Source organism: Hypomesus nipponensis, chromosome 5 (assembly GCF_054491055.1).
Source record: "Hypomesus nipponensis isolate SF chromosome 5, ASM5449105v1, whole genome shotgun sequence".
Taxonomy (NCBI): domain Eukaryota; kingdom Metazoa; phylum Chordata; class Actinopteri; order Osmeriformes; family Osmeridae; genus Hypomesus; species Hypomesus nipponensis.
Genome location: NC_140365.1, coordinates 7352406 through 7379565, shown reverse-complemented (window position 1 = coordinate 7379565; position 27160 = coordinate 7352406). Strand labels below are relative to the sequence as shown.

General features: G+C 46.1%; 3 protein-coding genes across 4 annotated transcripts; 1 reads left to right on the top strand and 2 right to left on the bottom strand.

The window, feature by feature from the left end:
• Positions 1-60: 60 nt before the first annotated feature.
• c5h21orf91 (chromosome 5 C21orf91 homolog) lies at positions 61-12201 on the bottom strand. The gene is made up of 5 exons (XM_084697413.1): positions 12066-12201; positions 10591-10718; positions 3421-3927; positions 2623-2685; positions 61-2237 (listed from the first exon to the last, which is right to left on the bottom strand). The coding sequence occupies exons 2-5, from the start codon at positions 10715-10717 to the stop codon at positions 2068-2070; spliced, it is 867 nt and encodes a 288-aa protein (XP_084553539.1). The 5' UTR covers position 10718; positions 12066-12201; the 3' UTR covers positions 61-2067.
• A 2969-nt stretch (positions 12202-15170) lies between these two features.
• Positions 15171-16762, top strand: LOC146288249 (uncharacterized). 2 transcript variants are annotated; one of them, XM_084698851.1, is made up of 4 exons: positions 15171-15617; positions 15702-16129; positions 16235-16286; positions 16410-16762. In XM_084698851.1, the coding sequence occupies exons 1-4, from the start codon at positions 15554-15556 to the stop codon at positions 16577-16579; spliced, it is 714 nt and encodes a 237-aa protein (XP_084554977.1). In that variant the 5' UTR covers positions 15171-15553; the 3' UTR covers positions 16580-16762. The 2 variants fall into 2 exon arrangements, with proteins under 2 accessions (XP_084554977.1, XP_084554976.1); XM_084698850.1 differs by having other exon boundaries at positions 15173-15617; positions 15702-16286; positions 16410-16742.
• Positions 16763-17542: 780 nt separating this feature from the next.
• On the bottom strand, positions 17543-26423 carry ripk4 (receptor-interacting serine-threonine kinase 4). Its single transcript, XM_084698849.1, has 8 exons — positions 26119-26423; positions 23035-23326; positions 21993-22141; positions 21674-21723; positions 20503-20661; positions 20170-20276; positions 19404-19644; positions 17543-19226 (listed from the first exon to the last, which is right to left on the bottom strand). The coding sequence occupies exons 1-8, from the start codon at positions 26385-26387 to the stop codon at positions 17959-17961; spliced, it is 2535 nt and encodes an 844-aa protein (XP_084554975.1). The 5' UTR covers positions 26388-26423; the 3' UTR covers positions 17543-17958.
• Positions 26424-27160: the final 737 nt, after the last annotated feature.

Below are 27160 nucleotides of genomic sequence, written 5' to 3'. Positions count from 1 at the left end.
CACAAAGCTGTGGGATAAAGCCAACTACCTAACCAGTTTGGAGAAAAAAAACGCAAAACATTATGAGAAAAAATAGTTTTTATTTTATTGAAATATTTTTGAAAAAATACAAACCATTGTTCAGACAATTTACACAGGCATTAAACTCCACAAACACACATGAATATAATGTAAGTCACACAGCACAAGAGCAGTCTTATGTATCTACCACAGCAGTAAACCATGAGCCATGTCAAATTAAACAGAAATGCACAAATCCCAGATTCATGTTAATGGTAACTGATGATTTCTTACCCAAAGCAGGGAAGCACTATTCACTTGTCCCCACATGTTTTCAGTGTTGCCAAATCTACAAGCCTCAGTCAATTCAAATAAAAAATAAATAACAATCAATGTGATTTACCAAAAAGACACAACACTCATGCACACAGGACGTACATTTACAAATCTAAATAAACCAGACCGTTTTAAGTGGAGTTAAAAACTTTTTGATACACCCAAAGAGGGTTGGATTTATTTCATCTCTTATAAAGAGAGAGAAAGACACAAAGTAATTCAATCCAGTTAAAATAATGTCACACCTTTCAAATATACACACACACTTGTTGAGATAATGATGGCGGCCAGTAAGTTTGAGGTTCCAGCCCCGTGGTCAAAACCAACTCATCTAAACCAACAGCAGAGGACAAATGTTTAAACAACCAAAAACACAATCAGGGTATCACACACACACACACTGATCAGAACTGAAAACCGTAACTAAAATGCTCCAGACAATCTGCATTATTCAATGAACATCTGTAACCTTTCTCTCCTCACAATATTGCTTTGGATCCATGGTTACAGAGGAGAAAAGGTAAAGCCATAGTCTTAAATAGATTACAGAAGAGAGAAAAAAACATTCACACAAATATACAAAATAAGGTAACTGCATAATTGCTAACACAGATCACTTACAAAACCAAAATACATTTGAAAGTGTCGCAGGTTTTAACAATATGGGCAATTTAATAGAATGTGAATTATATTTTTGCCACATCAAAGCTAATTTGGTATCAGTGCTTTCTATTGCATTTTCGCTAAGAAACAAGTAGGCTATAGTGAGTCTATTGAGGCCTATGCTCTTAGGCCACTAGTGAAATAAATACTGAAATATACTTTGCTTTGCAGCAAATGAAGGCTTTGGTTCTGGGACAGACCCCCAGTGCATTCAATCACATCTCTACCTTTCAGCACCTATTTCATATTCCTTTGTTCAAGTATCAGGCTGTCTTGTGCTTGACAGCTTAACGAACAACCATCATTAGATACCTAGCCGTTAGAAATCAAGGACTTGAGACAAACAGAATGCTGTGTCTGCAGCATTTCACTAATCAAATCATCTTTTTTACTGCAAAATGCAAAAATAACGGGTTAATATTACTGCCTTCCATGGGAACTCAGATGATTCCACTGCACTGATTTAAAAAAGTAATAGATTGCTCTTTATTTTGCAACAGTTACCACAGCAACAAAAAAACCATTCGACCAAAGGCTCAATGGGTATAATGAAGATGCTAGGCCAATCACAATAGCTTGATCCCCAATGATAAAACAATAATAATAAAATAAAAATAAACACTGGTGAGTTTCCAATTAAATAAATGTATATAAGGATAAAAAACAAAAATACGGAAAAAAGTAACTAGCTAAAGTACATTTGAATGCAGCAGAGACCTTACCATGTTTGTATCTTATCTGCATAGGAAACAGATCCACCAACACTAGGACTTCACATTCAGTCCTCCATTGTGAAACTGGTGGATACCAAAGTCCTTTTATTGCCTTTCTCAAACCCTTTCTTTAAGTACTGCAGAAACCAGAGGTCCCCAGACGAAGGGAAAGCATGTCCATTCCCCTGTCCTCCATCACTCACCACACACACCATGTTGTGAAAGCAGGGTTCAGAGGGCATGGGTCAGGCTGCTGTAGCCACACGGCCCAGTGTGGCAGGGAGGAGGAGACACACCACCCCCCTCCCCACACACCCCGCCCCCCGGAGACCATCCAGGAACTCCTTTCACAAAGTCACTCCACAGGGGCGCTGCTGCTGGCTTTGACCCCTGCCCTGCTGATCTGCAGCCAGGGCAGCTTGGCACAGTTCTTGAAGAGCTGCTCAATGGCGATGTGACGAACGTGCAGCTCCGACGCCAGAGAGTCCTTCTCCTGCACTGCCCCGGTCAGCTCCTCAAACACTTCTGAGGAGGGCAGGACAAAACAGAGGTAAGTACAGATCACACACACACACACACGGAGGTCAGAGGAAACTCTCACTCTGACAACATGACAAACAGGGACAATAAACAAACAAAGGAAATCCATAAACGGAGTGAAGAGAGGGCAAAGAGCAATGACTTCACGCAGACACAACAGCTAATCTCCGACAACCACAACAAACCATTTCTCCCAAGGACGAAGCTGCAGACGGCAGTCTGCATATCATTTGAATCCGTTTTGAATAAACAAGGGCAGTTAAAACAAAAAGGCCAGTAAATCCAGTATACTGAAGCACTCCTCTCAATATAACTGACGCAAAGCCATAACTCTGACCCATCTGTTCACTAAAAATGACTGTAAACTTACTTTGAATCTGCAGTAGTAGTTGGCCATTCAGCTGGTGGAGCTCATCCATACTCATTTTAACCACTGCAACATAAAACAGAATACATTATAAAAACACAGGCATTGGTAACCTCCCTGTGCTTTAGCAACTCATTTCCAAACTACAGTCTCTGACCACAACTTCATGCACTTGTCGCATAGCAACAAACTATGCATTGCCAGATTAAGGGGCTGGTTAGTCACACTGGTTCTCTTTTTTCAAAGGAATGGAATTCAAAGAGTATGAAAGGCCAGCGTCCTTGAGAAAGCACCCCCCTCGCTCCCTGAGGATGTGTTCAACACAACCTTGGTTTAGTGACGGAGCGGGGAGAAAGCAAGGGCATCTTTTGAGGTAGGAAAGAAAGAGACGGCTTCTCTCTGGAAGGAGGGTGGCGGTGTGGAGGGAGGTGAGGAGGAGAAGGAGAGAGGTCAGGCACCGACACCCGAGAGTGCCAGGAAAGCATGGCTCCTGCGTCACCATTACTGTCTGCCTGCCACATCGCTGAGGAGGAAACCAGGGTGATAGGAATCTCTGGCCCGCACACTGCAGAGAGCAGATGCGACGGAGGGGAGGATAACGAGCGTGTGATGCATTCCACCCGTCTCCCCCATCTGCCCTCTTCTCATATCCTCTCTCTCTAATGTGCCTCCTCCTACTCAAAGTCACTCTCCGCGGAGGAAGCCACAACATACTGATGCCATCTGAAGATGTTGCCTTTCTTTTGTGTGAGTGAAGAGGGTGACGGTGAACGGGGGGCGGGGGGGGGTCTGGACACTCACGCTGGTCTCTGCCGTGGCCCTGGTGTCTGCACTGCGTCTGGTCGCCCCCCGGAGGCGGGGAGAGGCGCTGCAGGCCCTGTCTGCCCGAGCCTCCCCACAGGCAGCCCTGCGAGTCCTCCAAGAGGCCCAGGCCCAGCTCCTCAGCCGTGTGGCACTCCAGCATGCCTGCGGCATAGTCGGGCAGCCCCGTAGCTGTGCCCTGGTTCCAACGCGGGGCGTAGCGGGGGACCTGGGCGTCAGACTGGGGCAGCAGCTTGCAGTCCCCCTGCTGGCTGTGGCACAGCAGCTTGCCCCCCCGTCGGCCCGGCCCGTCGGAGGAGTCTTTGTTCTGGGCGTACTGCACGATGCGGCCGATTTTCTGGCTCAGGGCCAGCTTCATGCCCTCGTAGGCGCTGCGGGAGACCTTGGAGCGCGACAGCTTCTGGTTGGCGATGAGGTGGTACTTTTCGAAGCAGTCCCTGTGGCCCCGCAGGGACTTGGAGTGGAGAAGGGTGGAGGCAGACACACCTAGGGGGACAGAGCAGGAGGTTTTAAGTTAGGACTTTCCGTTTCTCAGTCTGATAAGTGTGTCCAAGACGCTGGTCTATGGAGATATAACACCAATCACGGCACAGCCCTGACTCAAAGCGCTTGAACAATTCATTTTGAAATAATCCAATATAAAAAGCAGCTAAAAAAACGGTCAGATTAAAATATGTGGATATTCGGGTGAAAGCGGCTTAAGTATGCTATGGATTATCTTGCCATTGTCCAGCATGGAGAAGGCAGGGACTGCAGCCTGACCCCATCTTAAATAGAGATAGCTATCTGCTGGGTCCTAGTCCACTGTTGGCTCCCTCACAACTTCTAAACAGGTTCAATCCGGTCTCTGCAGCTTTAAAGACTCTTTTTTCCCTGAGCAATGGCTTTGTAAATCACTGCATATTTACTCTACAAAAATGGCATGTGCTCCATTTTACTGGGCATTCTGGATACCAACTGAGAATAATATACAGGCCAGATCCAATTATGATGCTTGGGTTAACCTTTTCTAGATATTATTTCAAATCGTTTTGAGGAAACTGACTTCCAGACAGGAGACATTCTTTCTCTCATGTTTATTACACAAAGGAAACTCCGAGAAGTGTCTCCACTCCAAGTCAAAACAACCTTGGTGAGGAGAGAGGCCGGCAAATAGTAGAGATGGAAGGGTACAGGATGGCAGATCGATGAGGACCGAATGTGTATGTGTGCACAAGACGTAGAGGGAGAAAGGGAAGAGACTGTGCTGTTTGTGCAGGCTTTGTTTGATCGCAGTCTTCTCAAGGCCTCCCATTTCTGCGAGGCAGACTTGCGTGTATGAACATGAAGCCAGGGGATTAGTCACCACCACCATTCGTCAAGACGGAGGCGCTTGATGAGCTGGGTTAGCAGGGTTCAACTTAAACATTAGAGGAAGGAGAGGCGAGGTGAGAAGAAAGCCAGAGACACCACTACTAAACACCTGACCGTTAAACCATTTCCTCCCACAGGGGAGGCCAACAGCAGGAAGGGCTCACTTGTCTAAACGGTAGCCCAAACAAAGAGGCAGTAAAGGCCAGGACCTTCAGACCACCCAGAGCCCACACACACACACACACACACACACACAGTCTCCTCACAGAATAAAACACACAAATACCCACGCATAGAATACCCTGGCTTCCTCTCACACGAAGCACAGAAAAGCGAACAGGGAAGAAAAAAAAAAAACTCTGTTGCGCCATCAACCCCAGAGACACATTCAAAGCAGCTGACTCGCTTGTACTTTTCCTTCCCCCCCCCACTACTTACAGAAGTAACACAACCCATTTACCATAGAGATACAACCTGCCTTAACTTGTCACAATACTTCCCTGTTCTTGCAACAGTGACTAACAGTGGAGGTGAAAGAGCAAAATCCAACAGAAATAGTCTATAGGCTTATGGCTGGAGAAAGCCCATTTGCCTCTTTAGATAAACTGGAAGTAGGCCATACTTCTGGGATGAGGGGCATCAATTCTTAGTGCATGTGTGCGTTCTTACTCTGGCCACAGACACAAATACTTCTTCGTATATTTTAAGGTCAGGAACCAACCGGTGTTTCGAATGTCGTCGTCCACAGCTAGTGAACACTTCCCAAACTTGCCTCGCTCACCCTTTACCTCCGTAAGCCCCAGCCAAGAGCAATAAGCCGATCAGGCTCAGACGCTGCTCTGCCACAAAGCACTGGCCCCATGTTGAAAATAGGAGGCCACGACCAGGGCAGCGCTCCACTAGCCAGGCAGGGAGTCAGGCTGAGCACCGGAGCTAAGCAGCTTAACCACTAACATGAGTCTCTTTCTGTCTGTGACACAGAGACACACACACACACACCATTCAAGCAGAGGTGAGTCAACACCTTCTCCAGTCTTGAACGTAAGCAGCGTGGACCTGGTGAGCAACGGAGCTTTGAATACGGGTGAAGCCCGCTTGGTTCTGTGTTCCGAGTGACAGACTACCTGACCTTGAATGAAACATCCTGGAGCCTTGGGACAACTTCTTGGCCTCACAACTGGAACGTTAGGTCAGTAGCGACTACAGACTAGCATAACCAAAAGCCAATATACAGGGCTTGCGTTGGAGTGACTGTGTCAAATTGAGTAACTCCTGAAAGGAAAGTGGATCCCTGGGGCTATGAAGAGAATATGTTCCTTCATTTGATCTAATCCTTGTCTCCATTTAGAGAGCAGTCCAGCATCTGGACAAATATCTGCTCTCCCTCTCCACGAGCAAGGAGGGCTAGTGGTTCTCTACTCGCTGCCATGGAAACCATAATCTTATCATATGTAATCTATGCCTTAGCTGTCTTTTCGCTGCTGTGAAGATAGAGTCCTGAGGCCTCTCATCTAATTAGACATGATAGTGTGTGTGTGTGGTCTCAAAAGACCGATACTTTTCTCCACTCCATACCAGTATATAGACTGTGCAAGTCACTAACCAGCCAATATAAATATGTTACAAAAATGTAATTCTCTAGAAACAAAAAAACACCCAAGTTCCCTGGTTTCCTTCCGAGTAATATTCCAAAATAGTTTCATTACAGCTCGATTAAACTTGCTGGCAGCAATCTTGTCTTTGAGCAAGTTTGTGTGTACTGAGCAAGGGCTCCCAACCCTTGACACACTTCACCGCCAGTAGGTGGGTGACGGGTTTGTAAGGAGAAATAGGACAGGGGTCAGTGGGCCATCGTGTCCTAATAGAGCCACTTGGCAGTGGCACAGTCTAAACAGGAAGACTGTCAACAGCTGCAGAGCTAAACCTGGACGCCATGCAGAGCTCACGTGAACAGCAGACACAGATCTCTCAACCTGTCCTCAACCGCTGCTGGAGTGGGGACCTTTTTCCAACCAGGCAGGGTTGAACAGCTACCACTGGAAACATGGTTGAAATGGAACGTTTCACAAATATGGTTGATGTGGAACGTTTCACTATATGGTTGACGTGGAAAGCTTTCTGTCTTAACGTGCAAACGAACAATAGAACATCGCAGAGAGTAAATCCCAAAACGCAATTCAAAAAACCCAAACATCTCCCATAACCTAGTTTATGTATAGTAGGATTTAGCAGGAAGAGCATGCTATTCCTCTGTTTCATGGCCTGTGGATGGATTGCCAGGAGGGCAGCAGGCTTTGGACTTTAGGGTATAGCAGAGTCAGCACATTACTCTGCCAGTTCTATTCGACTACATTAGGCACAAAATACCATGGCCACAACACAACATAATCAACCTCGAGGTGAGGAGTTCAACCACAATAAGCAGGCTTTTTACGGAGCACAATGACCCCCAAACAGCCAGCTCTACAGCGGCCCATAGCTCCGTCATTGTGTGGAAGCGCGGCCCTCTCCTCACTGGAACATTCCCTGCCTTTACACTCTCCGGAACTCACAGTCCAGGCCGGTAACCTCACAAGGCCTCAGCCCAAATTCCATCTGCGGTTACGTCAAGGGATGAAGGAATGTTGCCGGAGAGATGACGGCTGCTGCTCTGCAGACGTCTGCTTTGGAGAAGGGGTCAAGAGAGGTCGTCAACGTCAGCCCCCATCGGGATGACAGAAGCAGCTGGAGGAAAGGGCCCTCAGGTCATCGTGGGGATTCCTATCAGGTGTTAGGAGTGAACAGCCTGTCAGATACAGGGCTCTTCTGCCAGAGCAGAACCGCTGTCGGGGATGAAGCCGAGGGTCCTTTTCAACCAGCTTATCACAGGATCTTCTTCACAAGGACAGAAAGCTCAGCGGGAGTTTGCCCGGGACTCTACCGAACCACAGTAAACAAGCACGTGTTTCCCGACAGTGGAACACCAAACACTACAGAGACCAAAGCGTGTGAAGCATCAAAGCTGGCGAATGAAGCGCATGGGAGTAGAAGAGAACAATGAATTGATACGCAAAAAAATACACAGCGCCGCAGAGGACACTTGTTTAAAAATAGTACAATTACTGTCACAGCTACTGACGGTTAGAACCCACAGAATGTGCACACCCAAAAGGTTCAACACCTCCTACAGAGCACTACTTGGGAGATGTAAACAACCCCTTTGAGACATAGCAGAGAGGCGGCACTTCCTGAACACATGGAGGACTGCACTCTCTCCCCATTGTAAGCAACAAAGCCATTAACAATGCTACCAGTGGAATCCGCTTGTCAGCCCTCTGGTGTATGGGGTTTGGTGGCCAGTCAGTAAATCAATGGACCCACAAAACAGTACGTGCTATCCGCCAACACCAGCTTCTATCTTTAGTGATATGCTATCACTGGACTCATGAGCATGGGAAAAGTATTTGGCTGGTGGAGAGAGCGAGAGATCTTGTTAGTGTCTTGGCGTACATTTTCTGGCTCCAGCTGTCACAGTACAGTGTATCAGCCAGCTATGTGGAAACAGACCAGAACCTCGACAGTGAAGTTGCTATGGGCTGAGGAGGGTGTGAGGAGGGCAGCAAGATGAAAGCCCCCCAAAAAAAAGATGCCTGCAGGCCTGCCTTTAGCTACAATGCTGCGTGGTATGCTTGCTGTCATACTGAGAAAAACCCTATCTGTAGCCTCCAAGTAGCTCATGTTGAGCTAGTGGTGCAGTGTTATACGAGGACTGTTTGATGGCTCATGTTGAATATTCAGAGGAGCACGGATGAATATTTTGTGGTGCTAATTCAACTGCGCGATAGAAGCTGGACATCTATCACATGGTCTTCTGTTCTCTGTATTGATGTGTTTGCAGGCGCAGAACAAAATAAATCTTGGTTGAAATCCTTGTATGCTGCTGCGAGTACATATTAGAAATGCTCAGTGCTGCAAGCCCCACCCTGAACGTTCCTGCATTCTGGAAAGTACTACCCCTGGACGAGGGACCCCATTGGTTCCAGCTTTTAGCACCTCGGAACTCAATTTAGACCCCGGTTCCTGGGGTGAAACACATTTGGTTCCAGGTGGAAGAGTTCCTGCAGTGGAAATGTGGCTAAAGAATAGGACCGAGAAAGAGAGATGGAGAAAGAGGGCATCTCTTTGCACGGTCTGCCCTTGGCGCCCCATGGACATAGAGCAATCTTTTGTTCTCCCCCGATTAAGTCAAGCTAATGATGATGAGCCGTTGGCACTAGATCATCTCTGGGCACGTAGCCTGGCTAGGGATGCCTGTAAGCAGGGCTGGGTCACACTAGCCTGCTATCAGACTGTAGCCCATCAGACCCTAGGCTCCTTCCAACAAACACTATTATTATGGGCCTGCCACCCAAGGCAGCCTGTTACATAACCAGCACTTTGTGGCTGCACAGGCTCTATCAGAACCTCTGCAACAATATCTATTCTAGACTTTTCTACTGAAAGAGGCACAGTGGGCCACAATGGTAACACGAGGAGGCAGACTGTGATATCAGCTCATGATGCTCACGGCAACTCACAATGAAGCCCATTCTGGGAAGAACTCACATGAATTCCCACAGAAAATAAACCGACTTAGCTCGGGAACAAATGGGATGTGTTCTGCCCCTCGGTTAGTTCCCATATTCAATATCTCAAGTCCATCCGTGCCTTAAATCCTTGCAGCGTATAAAACTGCCCTCCTGTCAATATGATGTCATGCTTCTCGGAGAATGTTTTGCTCTGCTATCAGCTACTGCTCCGCTAGCTAGCTAGCCCACTGCTTTTATGGAGGGAAGATAAACACAGTTCCCTTCCCAACAAAGGAGGGCCCCTCGTGCCATGGGTCTGGGACAAAGCGCCAGGAGAAGGCCAGGCATGTATAGTCTCCTGGGAGACACCGCTCTCATTCTAGTAGGCCTGCTCATTAATTAAGAACAGCAAAAATAGCCCCTTCAGACCCACGGCTGTAATGTTGGAGAGGCTTATGAGGGGAGGGAGCCTCGGCAGTGGTCCGCTGTGGTGAGAGGTGCTTGCTGGTGCTGAGTGGACTGACGTGCATGTGCCCCCTCTGGGCCCACTGTTCATGCTGGTGAGAGACAAGTCCACATACTGACCCTGATGACGACATCAAAAACGTAAGCCTGATTAGCCACAAAAAAACTTGTGGAGAAACAGGCCAGGGCTAACTGGTGGATGTGATGCTTCGGATGTGGAGATGAAGGTGTCGTCACTTTGAGTTCGCAAGGCTCAAAGAGGAGTTGGACTACCCTGCTGTCAACCTGCAGTGTGCACCTCAGCGGGTAATGTAAAGGTCCCTGGAGAGTGATACGATCGGGGATTGAGGCCTTCTGGTGTGGTGATACCTAGCCACGGCCTTAAATTTTTTATCAAGCAACAAAAAGGTGCTGATATACATGCCAGAGGTTCGACATTAGACTTCATTCTAAGTGATATGAGACACAGTAAAGCATATTAAAAATAACCGAAAACAAAAATGGCACAATGATCGCCGGCATACTCAAGCCAGCCCATCTTTGTTCTTCGCTTTTGGTCGATATCAGGTGCCAAATAACCACGGAACAATCATGAGGGAGAGGTTCCACAGTGAGGTGCACAAACAAGGTCCTTATGAGAGACGCCGTTTTGCCGACAGTCATCGGGTTGCCTTGAAACGTGAGCAGTCACATGCATTGCACACTGACTGCACATGAGAGACACTGTTTGCTTTTCAGATCCACTGTCTAAACAGGCTGTGGGGACCCCTTCTCGTTCTCTCACCTTCAATGCTGAGCTCGAAGCAGACGTGGCAGAAGGATAAGGTCCCCGTCTCCGTCTCCAGTTTGCAGACACTGCAGATATTGTCGTCATTCAGGTCGATGTTCACAAACTGTTCCTCTTCGTCCATGCTGCCCGTGAGAGGAACACACATGCACACACACACAGAGCAGGATTTGAGAGACCTTGCACAACCTCCAAACTATTTAGGCAAGATTGTCACTACCCAGACAATGTATTTCAAACAAAACAGCTTGGCTTGTCGACAGCAAGACAAATGTGTTCTTGCATTTCTGTTGGCTCACAGCTTAAAAGGTAGCTAGACATCAGTGAGCTCTGAGCTAGACTGTGGCCTGTTGAATGCAGCACTATCTGCCTTCCATGTCTACCCCCATAACACTTGCATAATAGCCTGTAGCCTAGCTGACTTCAGAAGATAATATGGATAATACGACTGGCAATAGATAAATGTAAATCTATTGAGCTTCATCGGTTCTCTCTTAAGATAGGGGAACTTTGTATTCACACACATGACAAGCTGCTAGGAGACACTACCTTGTTCTGCTAGCATCAAAAGGCTGTAAGAGTCTGGCTTCTGGCTTCTAAAACAGCAGTGGTCTTTAGAAACAGAACACTAGTGTGTCTAGTGACCCATGTTTACACACAGCAAATTAGCTTACCCTAGCTTACATAAGTTCACTACTCTGGAATGTCACAACCAAGTGTGTAATTTCATTACAATTTGAGAAGAATAATTTCAGTGTCTTTCTCAGAACACGAAAGTTCCTTTAGTTTAATTAAGCAGTACCCTAGCGTTATATAATGAAGGTGTACATGAGTTTGAAACATAATTGACACAATCTAATTTCAGACGCCTGGTGCTGCGACTTGTGGAGGACAAGCTGGAAATGTAATAATGACAACATTCGCTCACCAAGTACAGTACAATGGTCGGATACAGAACGTTTCTAAAATGTACATGTTCACAGACCTATGGAAGGAAGTAGGTTAGATGTTTAGGAAACTAAGACAGGCAAGAAGGTGGTCTCACAAGTCTATGCAACAGTCCCGACCACTGACCATTCCGTCGTGATTAGAGGCAAAAGTCTAGCTAAATGTCATCCTTTGACCCTTGCAGAAGGATAGCTGTTTCAAACTACTGCCAGGAACTGAAAATTATGCTCACAACATATCTATATGATATTTAATGAAAATATAAGTAAAGCAAGTAAAGGTAAGCAAGTAACTAGCATTTAGCTATCTCACTGACTTACCAGGTGCCACTTGCTGCTGTTAGTGCTAGGCTAGCTGCTATTGCTAGTCTACCTGGCTAGCTGGGCAAGATTATTCGTGACCGTTAGCTAGCTAGCTACAGTCAGTAGCCTACAGTGTCTCCATCAAGCCAAAGCCAAGAATACAACACATAATTGTTAATGACAAGCGAGGGCAATTTGATAATGTATATTTCGTCTAGTTACCTTGTAAGCTTCGTCAGCGGATCGACTTTAGATAAATTGATCGGGTGTTCTGCTAGTTCCCTTGCGCCTCCTCGGGTCCTACGGCGCCCACAAAGTACCTTCTGATGGAGTCAGACTCCGCTCTCTGGCACGCTAGCATCAGTTAGCTACATTAGTTTTGGTACACGGGGAAATTCCCCCCCACCCCCCACCCTTTCGGAATAAACCACTGGTTTTAAAGTGGGTGTAATACAATATTGACAAATAAAACATGGGACGTGTTTTCACATTGCTATTATGTAAACGCATTTTAGTTAGATTATGATTGTCTGCGTACAATTAAAAAACTAGATTTTATGCAAAAAGATACTGTAATTACCCATCTTGAAATATTGTTACATTATGGCCCCTTTATAGACTAACACGGTAGTTTCCTTCTTAACAGTACTATCAAAACAGATGAACAGTTCTGGCTGATTCAGAGGAAACAAAGATATTTTGATCATTTTATTAGAGAAAGCTAACTTAAAAGAAAATGTTATTTAAAAATAAGAGAGTGGTTTGTACCTTATCCAGTTGAAGTTAAATTGCAATAGATTTTCAGCATTGACAACACCTCTTTCATTTTTCATTCACATGAAGGCAAACCCGGGGAATTCCATTGGGGACATTCCTATTTCCAGTGTAAAATTGTTGTCAGCCCGGAACAAATTATAGGCTACATAATCTGTCTCAACATGAACATGAAGTATAGCTGTGACATAAAAAAATGAAATATGTGTTCATGTTTTAAGAAATAAAATTAATTATATTTTAACGTGGTTTAAATAACCTATAAACTAACTGTACAGCTGGAATTAAAAAATAGAATGTAACAACACACAATTTTAACGTACTCTCTCATCTAATATCGACTACTATTGACCTACTGAAGACAAATAGTTTCAGATGCAATGCTGAAATGCAGGACATAAATTGGTCTCATTCATTAATTAAACGATTGATTTTGTCCATAGAAATGACAACATTTACAACCTTTGTCCCAACAAGGTTAGGGGCCTATTTAAAATTGGCCCTCTAGCTGGAGCATTAGTGGTCTTTAAGCTACTATATGATGTCCCATGAAGAGTACATTTACAACAAGATGGTTTACATTTCCAGCTAAAAGTCCCCAAAAAGTCTTCAACCAGTCATTCAAACAAGTTAGAAAAGCTCAATATATAAATTCCCAGTTTAAAGTAGAAATCTGCAGCACTGAATTAACATTGGGGTGGACTCTTCAGAGTTCAAATGTGACATTCAGGCCTACCATGCTGTTCTCCTCTTTCATCTCCTGCCAGCATCGTGCAATGCCACACCTCCTTTTTGGCGCAGCAATTGTTTGAATCATTCTCCTTGATTAAAATATATTTTCCAATGAGACTGTCTTGTCTGCAAAGACTGAACTCAGATTTAGATTTCTTTCCAAAGCCTTCACTTTTGTCTTCCCGAATTTGAACACAATGCAGTTATAGAGGAAGTAAACAGATATTAGGATTTTTATATTCATGTTTGACCAATGTATCTACACAAGCATCATTAATGAACGCCTCATCATGCCAGTAGCCTTTTTTCCAACAGTAGAAATCCTGCTTCTGGACATGCAACACATTACTGACTGCACAATGGAGAAGGACTGACATGGCCACCTCCTGGTCAGAAGATAGGGTTGCAGTAAATGTTTAATAAAGTTACACAAATGGAATGAAGTATGTAAGTTGCATTCAACATGAATTTAAAAAGAGGTATTGAAGAAACCTTTAAAACTGTATATTTCCAGTGGAAATGAAAAACAACAGCTTGTTTACAGCTATTAAGTGTCGGCCAAGACTGAAATATATTTTTAGAGCAGTGCATTCCAGGAGGTGGCGTGAAAGTACGTGTTTCTAGTCAGTATATTTTCAGAGAAAAAAAGATGGTTGGATTGAAATAAGAACTTGGTTTGTTGAGAGACTGAAGTCAACAATAACAACAGTAAAGTTTATTTATGCAGAAAGTAATACATGTTAACTTGCACTACACATAATTCTTTAGATTTGTTCGTGATGGGGCTGCCTCACCCTTCATCATTCCTGATAGAAAACACACAATGTGAACACACTGACCCCTTTGTTATTGAGTAACTTTTCAAATTATATATTCAGCACAGTGCTTTTAGCCCTTTTCTAATCCAGCTATAAATCTAAGAATCCCTCAGTGCACCCACATCACCCTGAGGTGATCTCCACAAGTTGCAGCTTGCACACCATCTTCAGAGGCACCAGCCTACATCTAGTTAGACAGGTTTTGCGAGGTTGAAAACGGAGTGAAAAACAGCCCTCAGCTTTTTGTGCTGTTGTGATTCCTATGGTCTTATCACTCAGCTGTCTATGATAAATATTGTTACTGTTAAACTACCGTTTTTAGACAGTCCACTACATAACTACAGTTTGAAGGGCACTGGGTGTATACAGACGATAGCTCAGTACACAAGCTACATATCTCATGATTGACTGAAGTTGTGAGTAGGTGATAACAAAAATGATAGGACATTTGCGTCATTTTCATGGATGGACCAGGAAATTAGTGTTGAGTCATTTCTGCTACCGCCCACCTTGAAAGGCACCCATGCAAGCTGACTGTGTAACAGTGTCTCCCAGAAAGGAAGTCTATTCAACCTTTGAAACATATTCCTATACAGGAAGGCCATACGCAACAGGTGTCTAGCCAGACAATGCAAACAATAACTTGCTCATCTAGTCATAATGTTGCCAATCAGATACAATGTTTGTATTTAATGAAGGATGAAACCACACATGTCCGATGCCACACAAAGATATAATTTGATGGGTACAAAGTATGATAATAAAACACATGGGATTTTAATGGTTTCAATACCAGTCTGAGGAATGGTTTTGTATGTTTCTTTTGTGATTAGTGATTCCTGTAAAAGTTGTAGATGTATCTAGTCCTTCTTTAGCATTGAGTCATCAGCAACTTTTTAACAATATTGTGTGGTTGCTATAGGAGCAAAGGAAAACGGATTGTTCAGAAATTTGAATAAAAACTATATTAAAACCCTGTCGCATTCTTATGTATTCTTTTAAATTTTTTGTCATAAAACATGATGACTTTCTTGACAGCGATGGAACATTGGATTCTTGTTTTTTTTGTGGGCCTTTTTTTATTGATGGACTTTGGAAAGAGAGATCGGAAAGCAGGGTGAGAGAGAGGTGAATACACAGGAAATGGGCTGAGCTGGATTAGAAGCCCCCTGCATTAAGACGTTGGCCTTAGTGGGACATGCTCTTACCCAGTGAGCCATTGGGATGACCCCCCCCAATGGAACATAGTTGCCACAGAAACCGTATCAAACAGAATGTACAGATATCATAGCAAAACACTTTTATTCGCCATCGATCAATCGGCATATTTTAATTTAACCCGTAAAAACGCAACATACAAACTACAATCTTACGGAGGACGAAGAAATGCAGTTCCACATCATTCAAAACCAACTTCTGGCAATAACTGTGGCAGAAGCCTTTGCCCAAGGTGAGACCAATGGATGGTTGCCATTAATTTCACTGCTATAGTGGTACAGTATTTGCAATAATTATATTGTTTGATGGTGAATAGATACTACAGAAAGGCAGGGTCCAGTCATGTGGCATCAGACCCAGGGGCAGTGGCTCCAGAGCGCCCACCGGGTGCCCGATCCTTACATGGGACACCTCATCCAGTCTGTCCCCAAGAGGTTGTGTGTCAGCCAGTACCGCTGTAGTGTTCCTTACCCACTCCCCCATCACAAACTGCACCCTGACCAGCACCTCACACACGGGTGGCCTGAGGACTGCAACGTGGCCAGCCAAGCTGAGCGCCCCTGCTCCTACAGGCACAGGTTTATGAATGTCAGGATGTGGTCTGGCCTCACCACAGGGCCTCACCCACAACACAGCTTCCTCCCTCAGGCTGGTGACAGCACCTGTTTGGCAGCTTGGCAGAAGGCTGTCGGGCCTTTACTCCAGAGCCCGGGTCCTGTGGCAGGACCAACCATCCTGACCCAGGTCAGTGAGACACACCTGCAGGGAGCAAGGGACAGCTGCCTCCCCAAGGCCACCTCACTAGAGGACGCCATGAAGATCTTTCAATGTGAGCCTGTGCCCAAACAGGCTTCTCCGACCCCTTTTCAGGAGCTGGGGTCAATTCCCACCCAGGTGTCAGGTATTTAAATTTGATATAGCCTGTGTCTTCAAAACTCATGTACCCATGTCATTAAACATTTTGATAGCCTAATGTTGTGGTCGGTAGATATTTGTAAATGCCTCTGACAAGACTCCTTTGCAGGTGAGGCTCCTTCTCACTACACCATGGACCACTCTTTGGACCAGGAGGACTTGGAGGCCTGTGTACAGCGGCTACTGGACACCCACACCTCGACGGAGGCTCAGGACGCCTCAGTGGCAGCAGAGGAGTCTGGGATGGAGTTTGACTATGAGATTGGGCCAACTTTGTGACCTCTAGTTGTTTGGACGGACTGTGGTCAGAAGGGCTGAACAGTGATCAACTCTAAAGGTTATCATGGTCGTTCATACTATTTTCAACAACAAAAAAGTGGCATGTGCAAAGTATAAAAAGACCAGTCTGTTGAGTACAAACTATAAATCGTTGCCAATGTAGAACATCAACTGACCATTACTGTTAACTATTCAACAAAAGATTCCACAACAAAACAGAACTACTACTGTTACTCCATAAACAGGTTAAATCTAGCCAGACTGTCTCTTTACAGAAGAGGTAAGGGAAATTGGCCAACAGCAGAACTTTATCTTTTACACCGCTACAGGTTTACAGGATCACCTGGCAACAGCTAAAATAGTCCTCTCTGAGCACACACACAAAGACTTCAGATTACACGCTCCACAACCCGTCAATTCTGTGGGTCTCCGCAAACATGATCTGTAAAAACAGAGCAATTACAAACCTATACCGGCGTTCAGCTGGGAGGGCTGGGGACTAGGGTTTCAAAAGCCCATCCCTCTGGGCGTCAGGGTTGGCATGTTGCTTTAGCGAGCGATGAAAAGTTTAAGTGGTCTGTGGTATTAGCCAACAGCCTAGAAGTCAGCCCCCCCTCCCGCTCACCCCCCCTCCTGCTCCCTGCGATCCCCCCTGAGGCCAGTTCCCATGGTGCTTGCCAAATCAAGCGTGCTCACTTGTGTCGGGCAGCGGCACCCGAGATAAGAATAATCACAGGGCTGCAGATGTAGACATGCCCATTTTACCTGGTATCTAAAGAGGTAGTCATTTCTGGACACAAGCACATGTGCACACACTAAAAAGCATTGTAAAAGTACTGGCATTGTTTTTATTTTTTTTAATTTGAGAATATAACTTATGGACATTTTTACACATCTGCTACAAAATGTTATGGAATAGGAAAATACAAATGATCATCAACAGGTCATCAACATTATCCTATTTATAAAGTTGTGGGCATACTGCCCTCAGCTTATGCAAAGTTGAACAGGAAGAAACATGACATGGAATCTAACAGTAACCTGAAAGTTTGGTCCATGTGGTCTATTTTAAGGCTTAAGCCACGTTTCCATATACAGTGTACACATATTTACATACAAGTATTCCTTCTGTTGCAATTCTACAGGTAACAGTGGCTTTTAAGACCACAGCACCTAAGAATTATACCATCCGCCAGTGATGACACCCGTCTGAAATAAAACAATAAAAAAAAATATGTACAAAAACAGTTATCTTCATTCTCTCCACTCTACATTCCCCATGTCATCCATTGGGATCGAATGGGAGTTTTTAAAGTCAGGTTTTAAAGACAGGTCTGTACAATCCAGAGTGACCTCAAGTCCGACGGTCAACTGTCCCCTCAGCAGGGAGCCGAGTTACACAGAGAGTCAGCGGACTCCTGGACTCCAGGACGGTCCTGCTCTGTCAATTTGAGGATCACAACTTTCCTCTGGAAATAGCTGGCTACCTGGGGCTTGGGGCCGTCCTCCACCAGCTGCTCTGCATTCTGGGAAATGGAGTCGTGGCAGTCCTGTGGAAGCTCCACCCCCTGTGCTAGCAGCATGGTGATGATGTCCGTGTAGCCTCCCTTCACGGCCAGGTGTAAGGGGCTGAGACCCTGCTCGTCCGTGAGGCTGGCACCTTCCGGACAATGGAGAAGGAGCTCCTTGACGACCTCACAGTGCCCGCCCTCTGCTGCCAGGTGGCAGGGTGTACGTAGCGCCTGGTTGGTGCAGTCGGCGTCCGCCCGTTCCTCGATCAGCATCTTGACAGTGGGCAGGTGGCCGTGCTGGGCGGCGAGGTGGAGGGCGGTGAGACCCTGGGCGTTGCGGGCCTGGATGTCCGCCCCGTGCTTGACCAGGAGGCGTGACGTGCTCGTGTGGCCTGTTTCCGCCGCCACGTGCAGGGGCGTGTTGAGCCCGGAGGAGGTCACGTGGACGTCGGCGCCCAGCTCGATCAGGATCCGCGCCACCCTGTACTGCCCCCTCTGGGACGCCAGATGCAGGGGCGTCCGCCCGTCCGTGGTCTGCCCGTCCAGATCGGCTCTCGCCTGCTTGACCAGCAACTTGACGATGCCCAGGTGACCCTGCCAGGCCGCCAGGTGGAGGGCCGTCCAATGATCCCGGCCCTTGACGCGCACGTCGGCCCCGCGGCTGAGCAGCACCCTCACCACGTTCTCCTGGCCGTGGTGGCAGGCCACGTGGGCCGGCGTGCGGCCCTGGGCGTCCGTCTCGTTGATGGCGGCGCCGCGGTCCAGCAGGAGGCGCGTGATGGCCTCGTCTCCGTTCTGGGCCGAGCAGTGCAGCGCAGTGTACTGGTCTTCGTCCTTGGCGTTGACGTTGGTGCCCCGGCGGCCCAGGAGCAGCTCCACCAGGGCCTTCAGGTGCTTCTCGGTGGCCAGGTGGAGGGGACTGGAGCCGCGGGCGTTGGCTAGGTTCGGGTTGGCGTTGTTGAGGAGGAGGAACTTGACGGCTTCCTCGTTGGCCAGAGCCACGGCGTGGTGGAGCAGGCTGGCTCCTCCGTCCAGCAGCAGGTCCACATCCTGGGGCTGGAGGATCTTCATCAGCTTAGCGATGTCCTTGGTCCTGATGGCCTCGCACAGCTTCCTCCTCTGCACCTCCGCCGAGTCTGCAAGAGCAGGAGACAGAAAAACACACACTTAACCAAAACGACATAAGGATCTACAGACCCGCATCATTCTTGCTTCTGGCCACAACAAAAAATATTCAGGAAGGAAGCCGTGCTGTACAAATCTCTAACTCAGACCCTGAATGATTTAAAGAAATCCAAGGAGCTCCCTCTTACCATATGTGCTTTCTTTCTCAAAGGAGAGGGTGATGGAGTCCTGAGAGGAGAAGGCAGAGTCGACAGAGGAGATCCCCGACAGTCTCTTGCCGGTGTTGTCTTTACTGGCACAGCCGTCTTCCTTCACGCGGTCAAAACTCCTGGATATCCCAGAATCCACCTGGCTCAAAAGCTCTGAAAGGCTGTAGTCTTTTTCTGGCAACATGGCCGACTTGGGTCTGACTGGCTTCTGGTCTGTGGCCTGTTGCAGGATACAAAGATATGTTAGCATATAGCTAACTGTCAGTCACACTTGATTGTTGAAAAAGTAAACAACCAATATCAAATGGCATTGTAGATAAACAATACATGAGATACATAGATAGACATGCCACCTCTAGTCTTTCATGTCAATACAAAACAGAACCAAGATGATCACTCTACCGGAAAGTTAACAACACCTGTCATTTCCCAGAAACATGCATCTGTTCATCTCAAGTCACATACAATAACAGCTCAGGAAGTGACTAAAGAACACAAAGAGGAACAATGCTGAAGGATGACATTCTTGTGTGCTGATGAAACTGTTTATTCTCAGTGAAACATTGACAACACATGGGCCTTTACGGAAATGTTTGATAAAAAAAACAAATTTCATGCATACCCACGGGTTATTCAAGTGTACTTGAATATAACTTAACATTGCTGGAATGCTGAACAGGAAATTGAAAGATTCTAAAAGTGAGTGAGTGGGGTCACAAGTCTGAGAAGGGTGGTGTGGTTTTACCTGGCTGGTAATGTGCCCATTGGACTGGTTATTCTCTTGCTCGTGTGACTGAGTTTTGCTTTCCTCCTGGGGCTTCGAACAAAGTTCCTCTGCTTCTGAAGTGATTTCTAAAGGGGGAAAAAACATATTGGGAAACACACATCAGGAGCAGATCAAGTGTCTCTCATTTCGCTGAACCGCATTTAAAATGTTCCCTTTCTTTCGATCAACAAAGGGAGTGACCTGTTGTCTAACCCACGCAAAAACACATCTGTTATGGCATGAGGCTGTGTTGCCATGTGTGGAAACACTGTTGACTGGGGGGGGGGGGGGGGATGGGTAGTGCGGGCTTACCCTGAAAGCTGGGCCGGGCATCAGGCGTGTTGGCCCAGCAGCGCTGCATCAGGTTCAGGAAACCGGAGCAGGCCTGGGGTCGACACCGAGGCACGGCCCCAAGGTCGGGCCGGCCCCCTCGCACCACCTTCACCATGATCTGCAAGATGTTGTTATCTCCTGGAGGGGGGACGACGACAAGAGGATGTGGTTACAGCCACGACAAGACTTCCTGTTATCACTGTGTCCTTTATAGTGGCGCCTGAGCTTTAGGGTTCACCTGTGTGCAATAAAGCTTACGAGAACAATGATAACAAGAACGCAAGTCAGGATGACACTGCAGGCTGGCTGGAGTTTAGCAACCACCATATGGCACACTGGCTCACGTATTCAGCGCAAACCATAACAAACCCCTCCACATGTGAGTAACCACTACCAATATTGACAGGACTTTATGTCTATAATCTTCCTCCGGCGGGCTAAGATAAGGGTGTTGGTGTGTTTAAGTTTCCCACAGCAGCTGTGGAAAAAATGTTCAGACGTCCTACAGGCTGAGAAGTGGCCCCATTGTTAGCAGGCTGTAGGAGCAGCCAGTCAATGATTCAAAACAAACAAGGTAGTGGCGCTAATCACAGGTGCCCGAGGCCTGTTTAGTGATTCACACTCTTTAATTTCCTTCAGAAAAGAAGGGAGCATGCGGGGAGGAGATGCCTACCCTCCTGCCCTGATTGGTAGCTTTCCGAATACAAAAAGCTAAATTCCTCCAGCAACAGAGGCACATGATATGCCTGGGAACACACCCTCCACCTGCCAGTCTGGCTCTGTTTGCCTCGACTGGATCCATCAGGTAAACACACATATGTCTGCATACACACACACACACTCACTCACTCACTCACTCACTCGCAGGTGCGCACACACACAGCAAATAAGCTGACTAACTTTCCCTCAAATGCAGTGACCTTAACTTAGGGTGGGTAAACCTTCCAGGGAATAGATAATGTTTTGATAAGAGCATGACTCTCAGGTTCAATTTCCAAGTCATATATTGGGTCGATGACTGATTTACAAAGCCCCAAGACAGTTTGAGATGATCTAATAAAAGCGGAGATAAACTCAATGACAACCTTTACTGTAAACCCAACTATCTATCTAGTAATCTATTGCCAAATCGACTGTCTACGTGTCTCACCTTGGTATGGCTTCTTCTGTGTGAGAATTCCCCAGATGACGATGGCGAAGCTGGAACAGGCAGAAGGGCTGGTTAGTGTCATAGGATACACCACTAACTCATTGGTCAGCTTTTGGACAGATCATAGTCATGTAAGTGATATGGTTCAGTGGGAAGAAACAACATGATAAAGGAATGAGGTACACACAGAGATGGAGAGACGGAGACATCGAAAGGATGAGAGGGAGACCGAGAACTGGAGAGAGAAGAGGGAAATAAGAGAGGAAAAAAGAAAAGAAAAGGGTGCTCAAAATCAAAAGAGAGAGGTGGGGAGGTTCACCTGTAGACGTCGTGTTTGGTGTCCGACACCCTGTCCTTCTCGATGATGCTCTCGGGGGGCAGGTACGCAATGGTGCCACAGAACCCGTCACGGCTGATGTCATCCGCCCTGGAGAGCCCATTCCAGCGGGCCAGGCCAAAATCGGAGATCTGAGAGGGCAGGGATGGGAGCCATCTTTTAAGAACAAGAACCCAACTGTGTTCTCTCCCGTCTTCCCAAACATGACTAATGTGATGGCTTAGCCCTCACTGTGTGATGTGTACCATGAATAACGCAGCCATGTCCTAGCCTGTCAGTGCTTCCCTTTCGCAAAAGGAGAGGCCCTTTCCACTAGGCCTGCGTGGGCGAGTACACACACACACACGGACATGCACGCACGAACGCACACTTTTGGCAGGGCCTTTGGAAGCCTGCTGTGACAGGCCCAGACAAGGTGTTTTCTTATCCAGGCATTAGGCAAAAGCATGAGCGTTCCCACCTAAATCTCCTCCCCTTCTGTCAAGTCAACGTGAGGTAGTTTGGTGATGAGGTGGTCATGAAGACTTGGGAGACTCCTTTCTGCCTAAAGCATTACAGTAAATGCCACTTCAAGACTGAAAAACAGACATTTAAAACAATAATTCCATCAATAATTCCACTGGAGTTAATCCAGTGACGAGCCCTAAAACGGTAACAAGTAATCCCCATTGAAACAACAGCGTGCGCTCGCTCTTTAAACTCCCTCAGCTCATCTCGATATTAGTCAACAAAAAACACAGCACTGCCTCGTGCTTGTAGCAACATGTCCATCGACTGTGAGCACTCATCCCAGAGTCAATGACATGGGGTTCATCTCCATAGTCTGCCACAGTGTCCTTCCCTCATCTACTTGACGGCACTACTTTTTCCTCATGTCAAAAGAACAATACTAGGTGTAAACATGCACACCCGCGATCCCCATCCCTTCCCTCTGTGTTTCGGTGTCGCAACGCCAGCAGAGGGGGAGTCAGAGACAGACGCGGAAGAAGCGTCGCCATCGAAGCCGCCCTCGTTGAGCTCTCACCTTGACGTGGTAGTGGGCGTCCAGCAGGATGTTGGCAGGCTTCAGGTCCAGGTGCAGCAGCGGAGGGTTCATGCAGTGCAGGAAGTTCATCCCCACGGCCGTCTCGTGGATGATGCGGAAGCGCAGCTCCCAGGGGAGGGTCTCGGCCACCAGCAGGGTCTCCAGCGAGCCCGTCTCCATGTACTCCATCACCAGCCCCTGAGACAGGCCGCAGATCCCGTACACGGGCAGGATGTAGCGGAACTTTGCTGCTTCCATCTTCCTGGCCTCCTCCAGCAGCTCTGCGCGCTCCCTAGATGAAGAAGAAGAATATGGCGGTCAGGTGACGTGACGTAGCCCGTCTGGCGTACGGGGGGTGTACCCTGTGACACTGCTGTGTAGAACCTGATGTTAACAACCAAACGTGTCAGCGGTGCTCGCATAAAAAGCCTATTGTTCAACTTGTGTTCTTCAGCAACATGAAATCTTCTGCACAGGTGGCTAGACAGTTGCAAAACCCAATGGCCGAGGAACGATTAGATAAATGGGCTCACAGGACCATAAGGTTTAGCCTGCCATATAAACCTAATTGTCTGCATTGTTTCATGAATTCCATGAATTGTAGTCTGTTGAATTAAACTCTGGGGTCATGTACAGGTGAACCCAAGCCATTTAAAATACTATTTCACTTGCCCTTGGTCCTGTTCTCACAGTTATACAGCAAAGACAGGTGCTTTCAGTTTTACTGCACTGTCAGCTAATGACCTTCCAACAGCCATGACAAATTTATGAAACGAAGTATGTCAGAAATGACTATAAACTACTGTGTCTAAAGGCTCCATTTCACAGAGACAGGCCTTAATGGCATTCCTGAGAAGCATCCAGGGCAGTGAGAAACATGAACAGACCTCTTGTTCTCAGACCTCTTGCTCAACCTTTGCACAGTTACCTTTATCAGTTCTAGAGCGGTGACCTAACAGCCTCAAACAGGCCGACATTTCACCGCTGAACTCACCTGACTAGTGTCAATGGAAGGTCACTACTTTCGATTAAAACAACATTGATTCGGTTAATATGCCCATGTTGCAAAGTATGAACTACAAAACACATTAACTCAATTGTCTCAATTGTCCTTCACTGTTGAAACTGCAAATTCTGAACTTTTAAAACATTTATTTATTCCTTACAGCAACAACAAAAACCTTGATTGATTGACTAATGTTGTCCTGAGAAAGGTCTATTTTTAATCAACGCACTACCCAAGAATCATGTTTACAGGTACAGTCATTGACCAGGGTTGAATTAATGTCAAAGGCATGGCAAATCTGTTTACGTCTATGTTGCAGTTGGAACCACACCGGGGCCAGCTAATCCCTTGCTTCATCCAAATAACTCAACAGCCCTTCAGAACCAAACAAAGTCCCTTTTCTGATGGAAGGAGTCCTAACCAGACCGGTTCTGCGACTTCTCTCATTGTCTGCGACACACGGCTGCAGAGCCCAGTCCAACAAGGCTGGCTTTGAGTTACAGCAGTGTGGAGGAGGGGAGGGGGTAAGGGGTCGGGCACATGCATGTACTTTGCAGATGTTTAGGGCGGACACCCTCTTTACTTAGCTCTCTAGGTGATTTAAGTGTCAGTTGGAAGAACATGTCAAGGCTTTACTTTGACTTGAAGATTTTTTTTTTGTCTCATCTAGTATCTTCTAAAGATGTTTCTTTGCCATTAAGAGAACTAGGGTGGAAAACATCAAAGAGATATGAGGAAATTGATTGTGAAAAACAACAATGTGAACCGGTGATGGTTCCTAGGGACTTAATCTCGAAATCAGAAAGTCCAGTGATTTGGTCTATGCAGTGGGCTCACACTGCCTTGAGTTCAAATAGCTTCAGAAGTGCAACCAGATCCACTTACTGCTCCCAAGGCTGTACAATTTATCAAATAACAATGGTTCAGTGGTTTAAATGCTCTTCATTGTCTGTGTCCTGAAAACAGTATATTCCCAGAAGCATGATTAGCCTTTAGACACATTACATGGTATTCAAATGGAAAGGCAGTGCAATGTTTTAAGCCCAAAGCGGTGTGCAACGTTAAACGACTGTGGGTTTTCTATAATATAAGGAAGGCCAATTACAACAAAGTACAATTGTGCCTGTGCCTCTGGAAACTTCCGCTAAGGTGGAGGTAGGGATGTTTTACGGCTGTTGACATACATGTAATGAACACAGTCACCCACGCAGCTATCCATGGTGTTGTTAGACAGGAAGGACCATGCTAGGATAACGTTTCACTCTCTCATCCCCTACCCCCTCCTCTCCACATGTATGGCTACATACAAGTCCACTGAACACATCATACAAATGGACACGCACACACACAGACACACCAACAGCAGACACAACTAACAGAAGCAACTGGTTGACAGTTGATATAATAAAAAAACAATCACTTCCCAAAACTATGATGACCATAAACTTCCCATTTTGAAACCCTACCAGCGATCCGAGATTAAATCCAGGCCAGCGTTACTCAGGACCAGAAGCCCCTACATTCCACTGTCATGTGTAATGTCTGGGGTCGACTGGAGACAAGGCCAGGTTCCTTAATTTAGCTAGATAGGTATTCAAACAAGCTCTTCCCAAAAACAAAGAGTCCTTTGTTCAGTGACAGAGGTGTTTGGGTGTTCGAAGGGAACATGTCCTCCTCAAATATACCTCATCACACTGTATTACAGTAGACAGTATAAGATAAGAGGGACACACAAATAAACAAAACACCTGAAGGCTGTTCAAATACCGTCTCTGCAGTAGTGTACAAGCCAGTGGAAAGGGGAAGTTGTCACACATTCACAGGTGTCCTGTTCAAGAACTCTCATGAGCAGTGAATCAGTAATTTCATAAAATCGATCATCATAATTATAAACTTTCAGCCAGATGAGCGTGTAAAAATAGTATTGAATAAGAGGCCGAATTTTTTTTAATTTTAAAAGAACACAAGTTAAATATATTACCTTAAATATTACACACAGAACTACTTTGAACCATGCAAACGTAGTCTTTATTCGCAAACACATTTAACCACAGATACATAGGAGCTGCCATACTTACTTGTCATCTACATAAGGGCAGGGAGGGCACTTCACAGCCAGCCATGTTTTCCACTGAACATGCCGGACTTTGTATACTTGTCCAAAACCGCCGGAGCCTATCTTTTCCCAGTTGCCAAACTCAGTAGAATCAAAGGTCCTCAACAGCCCCATATTCCCATGGGAACTGTCTGGTATATCCATATCCGTCTTCAGAAAGCTTTCAGGTTTGTTCAAATTCCCAAATCCCTCTATTTTCCTCTCCGAAACACATTCACAACAACTGAGCATACACACACCTGTCTGACTGTGTGAGTTTTTCCTGTTTTTTTTCTCCTTGCCTAGCTAGATCAAGCCACTCCTTCTCCAGGTGAAAGGGGGAGGAGCCTGGAGTTATGACATCAGTTCCTGAGCCAACGAAATCGTGAAGTAAATAGCTTTTTCCATGGATGTTGTTTAAGCCCCTCCTCGAAAATCATATTTCTGGCCAGGAAAAAAAATAAACGTTGTAACATGGTGGAATTTAAGAGCACTGGAATGTTATATTTAACACTGCACCATTGTCTTTCTCAAAGTCAGGTCTCTGATAGCCCCCTAAGGATGAACACTTCTTAACAATGGCAATGTCATGTGAGAAGTGGCAGTGTTCATCCAAGGAATGTGGGAATGCATCTCAAAAGCATATGAGCCGATTCACAATGGAGGAACTACTGAAATTCAAAACAACACGCCTGTTGCATTTGTGTAATTATGTCATATACCTGCCTCAATCACACTGTGTACTGTGACATGCCAGTGACTCAGCAAGACAGGAACATTCAGCACCAGGTATAACAATGACATGAAATAACAATACAAAATGGGTTTTTTTTAACGGTTTTTTTTATACACCAAAGAATGGACTGAATCCTAGTGAAGGATGTTTGATGGTCTAAATAATTGACTTGGTTTACATGTTCCAGATGAAATACTGAGGTCAAATAAGATGGCTGTAGTGTATGATAGCTGTTCTGATATCCACCCTCAGGCTATGGACAAGCCTGGGTACACTGGTCTGGTGTGCT